Source organism: Cannabis sativa, chromosome 6, assembly GCF_029168945.1.
Source record: "Cannabis sativa cultivar Pink pepper isolate KNU-18-1 chromosome 6, ASM2916894v1, whole genome shotgun sequence".
In the NCBI taxonomy this organism is placed as follows: domain Eukaryota; kingdom Viridiplantae; phylum Streptophyta; class Magnoliopsida; order Rosales; family Cannabaceae; genus Cannabis; species Cannabis sativa.
Window position 1 is genome coordinate 71,647,060 of NC_083606.1, and position 9,550 is coordinate 71,656,609.

General features: G+C 32.2%; 2 protein-coding genes across 5 annotated transcripts; one reads left to right on the forward strand and one right to left on the reverse strand.

Annotated features, from left to right (window-relative positions):
• Window positions 1-2,133: 2,133 nt before the first annotated feature.
• On the reverse strand, window positions 2,134-5,588 carry LOC115704358 (uncharacterized protein At5g01610-like). Of its 4 annotated transcripts, none has more exons than XM_061117574.1 (5): window positions 5,183-5,588; window positions 4,819-4,901; window positions 4,592-4,742; window positions 2,772-2,826; window positions 2,134-2,672 (listed from the first exon to the last, which is right to left on the reverse strand). In XM_061117574.1, the coding sequence occupies exons 3-5, from the start codon at window positions 4,640-4,642 to the stop codon at window positions 2,293-2,295; spliced, it is 486 nt and encodes a 161-aa protein (XP_060973557.1). In that variant the 5' UTR covers window positions 4,643-4,742; window positions 4,819-4,901; window positions 5,183-5,588; the 3' UTR covers window positions 2,134-2,292. The 4 variants fall into 4 exon arrangements, with proteins under 4 accessions (XP_060973557.1, XP_060973555.1, XP_060973556.1 ...); XM_061117572.1 differs by adding an exon at window positions 3,571-3,919 and having other exon boundaries at window positions 4,592-4,901; window positions 5,183-5,587; XM_061117573.1 differs by having other exon boundaries at window positions 4,592-4,901.
• Window positions 5,589-5,770: 182 nt separating this feature from the next.
• On the forward strand, window positions 5,771-7,241 carry LOC133039406 (uncharacterized). Its single transcript, XM_061118297.1, has 2 exons — window positions 5,771-6,894; window positions 6,992-7,241. Exons 1-2 carry the CDS (start codon window positions 5,771-5,773, stop codon window positions 7,239-7,241), a joined length of 1,374 nt encoding a protein of 457 aa, XP_060974280.1.
• The last annotated feature ends 2,309 nt before the right edge of the window (window positions 7,242-9,550 follow it).

Consider the following 9,550-nt stretch of genomic DNA (forward strand, 5'->3'; position numbering starts at 1 on the left):
ATTTAGTATTTTATCCAATCGTGTACAATTAACGTAATTATAATAAGAATAGAATTAGGATTAAACAATATCTTAGTATTGTAATATGTATAGAATTAGGATTTGTGTACGTATATAAATAGATGAGACCAAAGCATACTTTTGAAAGTAAGTTGAGTTGTATTACCTACAATATTAATTTATAATTAATATTAAATCATACTCAAAACTAAACCTACTCACAATAGAGTTCTGTTTTCTTTTTTGAAAAATCATTTCTGTTTATTAATATACTAATTTAATTTGGATTTTAGATGGATAAAGACATGATACATAGCTTAACTTCCATATTTAATGGAATTGAGGAGAGTGATGACAATGATATCATGGGACTTCCAACTCCCTCAATGGACGAAGAATATTTAACACAATATAATCAATGTGTGTTAGATCAACATTTCAAGATATATTATGAAGATGAAAATGAAAATATAATCAAAGTTGGTGGTAGATTGAGTGACAAAAATTTCGAACAAGAACTCTACACTCCTAAGCTTTCTGATTATTTGCCTAAGCAAAATAAAATCGAAGAGGTATATAGATTTACACTTATAAAATAAACACATAAAAGTTATAATTTATTACATTGATGTTCTTACTTTATAATTATAATATGCATGAAACAAATGATATGTTGATGTTGAAGCGAAATTAGAGTCTACAAAACGAAAACTCCACAACAATTACCAAAAAATAGAGCAAAAGAAGCATAAATCGATAAAACTTTCTGAGGTAAATGATTTTTCCAAAAACATCAAGGTACCAGAAAGTAACAAGGCTCGTGAGCACTTGTGTGACAAAAGGTCCCAAGCAATAGAACCAAACACCCAAAAGTTTCTTGATCATCTCCCTAAGAACAAACCCGAAAAGGTATATTATATTTACACTAATTAGACAAGCACATAAATTATAATTTATTGCATTCATATTTTTTTTTACATTAATGTTCTTACTCTATAATTATAATATGCACGGAACAGCAACAAAGTATTAATCTTGAAGCGAAACTAGAGTCTACAAAACAAAAACTCCACGACAGTTATCAAAAAATTGAAAAAAAGAAACACCAATCGATCCTACTTTCTGAGGTGAAAGATTACTCCAAAAAGATTGAGGTACCAAAGATTATCAGAAGTTCCTTGCAAGTAAAACAAAAGACTCAAACTTCCTGATTATGTGCCTAAGCAAGATAAATCCGAAAAGGTACATATATTTATATTTATTAGCCAAAGAATTGAAAGTTATAAGTTATTCCATTAATGTTCTTACTATATGATTATAATTTGCATGAAACAAAGAAAGTGTTGAGGATGAGACAAAACTAGAGTCCACAAAAAGGAAACAAATGGAGCAAATGAAGCCTATAATATGCATGAAACAACAAAATATTGACCTTGAAACTAAACTAGAGTTTACAAAACAAAAACTCCACAACAGTTACCAAAAAATAGAGCAAAAGAAGCATAAGATAATTAAACTTCTTGAGGTAAAAGATTTGCCCAGGATAACAGAGGTACAAATTTTATTCAACTTGTACAATTTCATTACTAATGCTTTCTTACTTGATAAAATCAATACATTAATACTTATTATTATTTTTTTGATTCAGACTAAGAGACGATGCTCGTGGCATAGACGTTAAATGAACAAAGTGATAATTTTGCAAATGATTGGTGGTTTGAGTGGGTGCCAACCTAGTTGGTATGTACTCAAATCATCCAACAAAATCAAAGGATGGTACAATTTCATATATATAATTATTTCACAAATGAAGACTCTATAATTCTTATTTCATGTATGTATCCAATTTCAAAATATGTTTATATCATAGACAGAAGAACAATTATTCTTATAATGCAATACAAAATTATTTGACATATTTACTATTACTAATCAATTTACCTTTAAATTTTCAAGGCCTAAATTATTTAGAAACTAAGATATTCTTGGAAATGTGGATGTGGATCATAAGTATTATTATGTTTTTATATTTGTGCTTCAAATTAATGGATAGAGTCATAAAATATGTATTGACAAAGAATATAAAAGTATCAAAGCTAACCTTAATTAGCCAATGATAATGACTAAATCCCATAACAAGAAGCTTTTGACATTAATTGCTAAACAAAAGTAAAAAAAAACAAACACCAAAACAAATTTGATAATTTTGGTATTATATGTAGCCAAGTTGATGACACCAACAAATAGTTAGCACCTAAAACAAAAACTACTATCTTTTATCTTTCTTAAGAGTCAGAAATCTTCTATCCTAACACCATTACTGGCAACTAGATAAGCATCCTTGGACCTAGATTTCTTGACTCCAGCAGTGAACCATACCTTATCGGATTTGGAACTTTCAACTGCCACACAAGTGACCTTAACCCAAACTAGCACCTTTGTTTTCATTCCCTCAATTCCTGTTAGCTTTCCCCTTAGCAGTATCGCTTTCACTCGGTTTGCATACCTTATTACAGATGAATCCTTGAAGCTAACTTCGCACGGTGATGGCAAATACACGATCAGCCTCGCCTTTGTTTCATCAAATTCGTAACAGGTTATGTTCTGAGGAAAGAGTCCTGGGGGTAAGTTGTACTCTCGGAGGAGATCTGGCAAGGTTTTTGGTGGTGACCCTACAACAATATCATCAATGTGAATTATAGGGTATGATCTAGACACCATTACCATTTTCAAGATATCATTTCAGAGAGATTAATTAACATAAAAAATACCTTTGAGTTTGTTGAAAATCCACTTTGCTTTCTCCTCAACTGTACTTGACAAAGTCTGAAAACCAAACCAAAACAAAGAAAATCTTTAGTGTCTGCAGGTGGATATCTTGTAAGACAGTTTAGATTCATTTCTTAATTGCCATTCAAACCAATTTCTATAAGGGTTGTTACAATTTCTTGGTAGAAAACTAACTCTTAGCTCTAAAACTATATTAGTCATTTTCACTGAAAACAGCATAATATGCTCTCATCACATCTCATCTCATCTGGATTAAATTTAAACAGAGTTCTCTTCCTTTCCTTAAGCTTTTTTCTCCATAATGAAATGAATCATCTAAGCATAAAACCATCAAATGAGAATCTGAACACAAAATCCCCAGGTGAATTTTACTAATGAACCCCATTTATTTAATGCCAATTGTAGTTGTAGACTCAATCACTCAGTCATATCCCAAAATGTTCACAACAACAAACCTAAAAAAGCCATCATCTTTTCCAAAATCAAATCTTTAAATTCCCAAAATCTTCACAGAAAAACAGCAATATAAAGGGAATTTCCACACTTTGAAGGAAACAATGATAATACAAAATGGGTACTAATCAAATAAACCCACATTACCAAAACAATAAAGTGAATCACAAATAGAAAAAGCATAACAAAAGATTGAAGTAAAAGGAAAGAAGCCCAAGAAAAAAGAAAGTAAAGAAAAGGCATTTACTTTGAATACTAACACAAAAAATGAAAATGAAAATGAAAAAAAGAGAAAACCCCATTACTATTTAGTACTACTCTACTCACAGTGATTTCCTCAGAGATATTAGAGAGTTCTTCCTTTGCTTTCTTTGAAATCCATAAGCTTCCAACTTTTAAGCTACCCACTTTTGTCAGAGCCTTCTCCATTCTTCTCTTTCTCTCTCTCTCTCTCTCTAAAGCTTTACTCACTCATTAATCAGAGATAGAAAGAAGAAGAAGAATCAACAAAAATGGTTGTGTGTGTACTGTGTAGTGTGAAAAAGTGGCGCTTTTAGACTTTGGTTTAAAGAAGTGAACAAGGGTATTTTGGTAATTTCATAACCATATATTCTTTCTTTCTGGTGCTCATTCGCTATAAATGTGCTGTACTCTGCATGGTGAGAAAGGCTCAGTGCTGATTGAGCCTTAATCTAGTTAAATTATGTGTCATTTAACAAGTACACTCTCAACAAGAAAATTATTATTAAAATCTCAGACTACTTTAACCCCATAATATAATTTATTATAACTTTATGTCTTATTATTCCCAAACAAAACAAAAGGGTACAATGAAATTCAAACAAGCAAAGCTACTTAAGAATCTATGAAGACTTTATTGCACAAATTTAAACTTGACTTGCTATTTTAAGAGTTAGATGGTCAGAGCTTTTAAAATCAAACATAGTGTACCAAGAGAAAAGCCACAAATTTCATAATTTTTTTAATCTAATTTGAAGCCTAAAAATATTTAATATCACCTTAAATTCATATATAATATTCAAAATCTCAATGATATGAACCTCTACATAGCTGAAACAGAACTAATAATATAGTAATTAAAGTTGATTCAATTCTCAATTTTGTTAGAAGCTACATGAAAATAAAAACACCCAAAATATCAACTGAAAGTGTTAATCCTATTCTTTCAATCTCTTTATTGCAAGTGTGTGTAGCTGTTTCTACATATAACCACAACTATTCCTAATATCACACAAATATATTCGAATTGGGCAAAGATTGTTAATGTATATTACCTAAAATTATAGCCTAAATTCAGTCATTCTATCAAATTCAGCCATGGAAATACCTGCAATTGACGATCAACTCGAGTTTTTGGATCAGCAAGTGACAGGCTCATCAGGGAGCTCGTTTATGAGAAAATGGGGTAAGGTTAACATTGTTTTGATTATGCTGTGGAACCCCTTTTGCTCTAGCAATAGCCACAGACCCCTTTTGCTCTAGCAATAACAATATCAATCATAGCTTTTGTGGATTTAAGAGTCATATCTGTTGCAAAGGAGAAAAAGCTTTCACCTTTTTCCATCTGAAAGATAAGCATCATAAAGGACACAATCATAGCATAGGACTCAAGTTCCTCCTGAAGGGTCTTAAAGTACCTGACACAACACAGTATTTGGAATAACTTAACAAAACAAAAAAAGGCAAACCTAATTGATCCCCTAGTGATAAATTTCAACAATCATCTTAATCACTTTAAAGACAGAGACCTTCATTAACCTCTTAATCTTCTTGTGCCTCATATTCATATCATATATTAGTCTAACATCGTTAGCATTCTAGTATGTAGTACAATATGTTTGAATTGAAACCCATACATAAGTCTCTACTCCTTAGTTTGATAATCACAAAGTTATATAGGAAAAACAAAAAGACATACTCTTTGTCCGCGATGTGAATGGTGGAAACCAAATCAACCTACAAAATCCTTCTTAGAATCCTAACGCCAATTCGCTGGTCTGTAAAAGATGGCTCTTTCTGCAAGGTCGTCTGGTACGGTCTCTTAAGGTTTTGGATTGGGGCTTTATTCAGTCCGGTAGGTTAACGACTAGGTTCCCTTCCCAAACCTGATTCAGGTAGGTCGATTTGCTTTCTGGGTCTCTGATTTCGACTCGAAATTCGGACATTTTGCTGAACCACAAAATGTTTTCGGTGCACATCAGTTCGCCGGAATCCGAAGCTTTACAAACCAGAGCAGAGGAAGAGCTAAGTGCAGAGGAAGAATAAGATTAAAAAACCAGAGACCAAAACATAATATCTTAACGTAATAATTATAATAAAAATAGAATTAGGATTATATAATATCTTAACTAACTTAAAGTATTGTAATATGTATAGAATTAGGATTTGTGTACGTATATAAATAGATGAGACCAAAACATACTTTTGAAAGTAAGTTGAGTTGTATTACCTACAATATTAATTTATAATTAATATTAAATCATACTCAAAACTAAACCTACTCACAATGGATGATATTGTCACAACTGAAATCTTTTTTGATGAAAATTTTAATGATGGTTCTACTAATTGGATACCCAATCACATCTTTACTCACCCAAATTTCAGTTGGAAGGATGTTGATTTGGGTGACTTAGATGAGTTCCAATTCCTGGAAAATCAACAACAACAAGATCATTCCGATGATGCTAATGAAATAATTATTCAAGATCATGGCATAGCCTTAGATGATATCCCTAAGGAATTCTTCGAACCTAATCAACAAGTTGAACATGATCACGAGACAAAGAAGAATAGTAGTTCTTCCAGTGATCTTCAAACAAGCATCACAAAAGAATTATTAGAAATCAAATCCTCTCCTATCGAAAATGAACAACAACAAGATCAATCCAATGAAGTTAGTCAGATAATTATTCAAGATGATGGCATAGGCCTCGATGATCTCCCAGAGGAATTCTTCAAACCTAATCAAGAAGTTGAACCTGCTCATGAGACAAAGACAAATAGTAGTTCTTTGACTGATCTTCAAACAAGCATTATAAAAGAATTATTAGAAATCATATCCTCTCCTATTGAAAATAAACAACAACAAGATCAATCTAATGAAGCTGATAAAATGATTATTCAAGATGATGGCATAGGCCTCGATGATCTCCCTGAGGAATTCTTCAAACCTAATCAAGAAGTTAAACCTAATCATGAGATAAAGGCGAGTAGTAGTTCTTGGAGTGATACCTCGACTACTAACACCAACAACTACCAAGGTTTCTACACATCTCATCTAGTGCCTGAAATGAACAAGCCTTATTATTTGAACATGAGTACTGAGAGTGGTAATTGGGACCAAAGTAATGATTACAGCCAACAACCCTACCAATTTTGTTATACACCTCAATTAGTACCTAAACTTGCTTATCCTACTGATTATTATTTGGATTATAGTAGTGAGAGTGGTTGGGACCAAAGTAACAACAAGCAAGATGCACAAATGGTAACGACAACACATACATTTCCTATTCTCACTCACACTCCTGCGTCGGCTATAGAATATCAACAACAAGAAACTCTTTCAACTCGCAAACGAAAATCAACCTCTTCAAACCATGGTCGTTGGACTGTAAAAGAACACATGTAAGTAGTTATACACCTAAAATACTATATTATTGTTATTTACTTCTTAAACATGTATTATCAAAAACTAATAATGCTTAGTGTTTTATATTTGTAGGATTTTTTTACAAGGGATGAGTAAGTTTGGTTCTGGTAATTGGACAGAAATATCTACTTTACTTGGTGGTACAAGAACTCCAGTCCAAGTGGCTAGCCATGCTCAAAAATATTTTAATAAAATGGAGAAAGAAAAACAAATTGCAGAGTCAACCTCTGAGAATAAAAAGAAGAAATTAAATAAGAGTATAAATGATATAAGATTAAGAGAAGATGGAACATTTGGTTTTCCAAACTCATTTCAAAACTGATTGTTTGATGAGGTACTGGCTCTAACCTAAATTGTCCAAATATTTTTTTAGTCACATGTTACCTAAATTTGATGAGGTGTCTATAAAACTATTTTTTTTTTTTTAAAAAAAATAATTTTATTATTTTTCTTTTTCTTTTTTTTTATCTTTGAGGGGTAGGGAGTCTCATTGCAAGGTTCTTTGGGTTGATGTTGGCCAAAAACAAACGATCTGAATGGAGCTTCGGCACCGCGCGTGGAAGAGAACTAGATGGAGAGAGAGTGGGGGAGAAAGAGAAACATAGTTTTCTTTTAAATTTCTTTGTATTTTTTTTGTCGTTGAAATTTTAGTGTATAAATCTATTGTGTATTATTTATAGTATAAACGTGATTTTTTTTTTTTTTTTGTGAATATTTCAGATTTGGGTTTGTTGTTTATTTTGGTTTGATTTTTGTTCAAGTTTTTTTAGGTGTGGTTTGGATGTGAAAAATTTATTGTGGTGGTGATGGTGGGTAGTGGTGAATGGAGAATCATAAAATCTAGAAAAAAAAAAAAAAAGATAAGAAGAAGAACAACAATAAAGTGTAATAAAAGAAAAAAAAATTATTTATATTTTTCAGTTTATGAGTGTTGTTTTGCTTGCTTGAGTCTCCAGTTCTATGGGCTGGTTGGATTAGTATCTTTTATACAATAAAAATGTCTGCATCTTATTAGCTAGTCACCAAAAAAAGATGCAGAAAGAATCAAGATGAGCAAAGTTCCTTGTGCAAGTTGTGTTGGGAGTCTCATGTACTCCATGGTGTGTTCTAGACCTAACGTAGCTCATGCTATGATTGTGGTCAACAAGTACATTTCAGACCCTGGTCCTGAATATTGGGAAACACTAAAATAGACAATGAGGTACCTGCAAGGTACTTTGAACACTAGATTTGTGTTCAGTAAAGATAACTAGTTCAAAGAAGAAATCACTGGCTATGTGAACTCATATTTTGCAGCAAAGCTAGACACTAGAAGGAGCCTAACATGATTTTTCAAGAGGAATACAAGGGAAACCAAAACACAAATTGCTACAAAAGGTAACCATTCTAATTCTAGAAACCCCACAAGAGGGCCAAGCTCTAATGGAGCTGCAGGAAAATAATTCTATTACTGCAAGAAGGAAGGCCACTTTAGAGATAGTTATTTGGGTTTAAAGGCTAAACTGAAGATTGAAAATCATCACAAGTCCAAAAGGCATGGAGTTGTTAATGTTGATGACGACTTTGAGTCACTGATACACTTGTAGTGTCATATGATACACTTGTGATGTCTAGATCTAATAAGTATATGAATATTTCAGATCAAAAATGTTTCGTCGGATCGGAGCTCCGAGACCTGATCAACCTAATAAATAGATATTTTTTACATGCCTAGTCTCTAGTATAAGTATATATCATTAGAGCATTGTTATTGGGCTTCAGTGGTGCCCAACACATTTTATAAATGGCATCTTACAATTGGTTAACAATATTTTTTAAAAGTTATTTTTTTTAAGCTATATAGGACCCGATATCTAATTACATCAATAGTAGTACAATACCAATGAGAGTGGCAAACACTAATACACCTTGAAAAAATAGTTTATATTTTAAGTATATTATTGAAAAAATCTCATTTTTTTTTCTTTTCGATTTCACACAGAGGAAGAGAGAGTGGGGTCCGATGGTCGGACCATGGGGTCCGATGCAGAGAGAGTTTGAGGGAAGGAGAGAGAATGGGTTTGAATTATGAGGGGGGTATTTTTGGGGTTTTGAAAAAAGTGTCATAGTTTTTTTAGTTTAAAAGGTTTTGGTTTAAGAATAATTTTTTTTAATTTTTTAATTATATAAAATCAAATTTCCCTTTTGTGGGGGCTTTTCTACTATTTTGGCCTATAATTATTATATTAAAAAATTTATATTTAATTTTTTAAAAGGCAATATTTTTGTTCGTGGTGGCTATAGCCCCCACATCAATCTTAATGGCTGAATAAATCTGTTCAAAAAGTTCAAGGCTGTAAGCGTTTCTTCCAAAAAATCCCACTCTAAAGTATCATAAGCCTTCCTTAGATCAAGTTTGATCATACAATTTGGTCTTGTGTTCTTCCTCCCGTATTGCTTTACCAAGTCTTGGCAAACCATGATGTTATAGGCTATATATCTACCTTGAATGAAACCACTTTAGTTTTGTGCTATCAGTTCAGGTAGTACTTGTCTCAGTCTAGTACATAGCATCTTAGTTGTCACTTTTTAAATAACATTGCAACATGCTACTGGCCCGAAGTCATTCACCGATTCGCGGCATTTCATTTT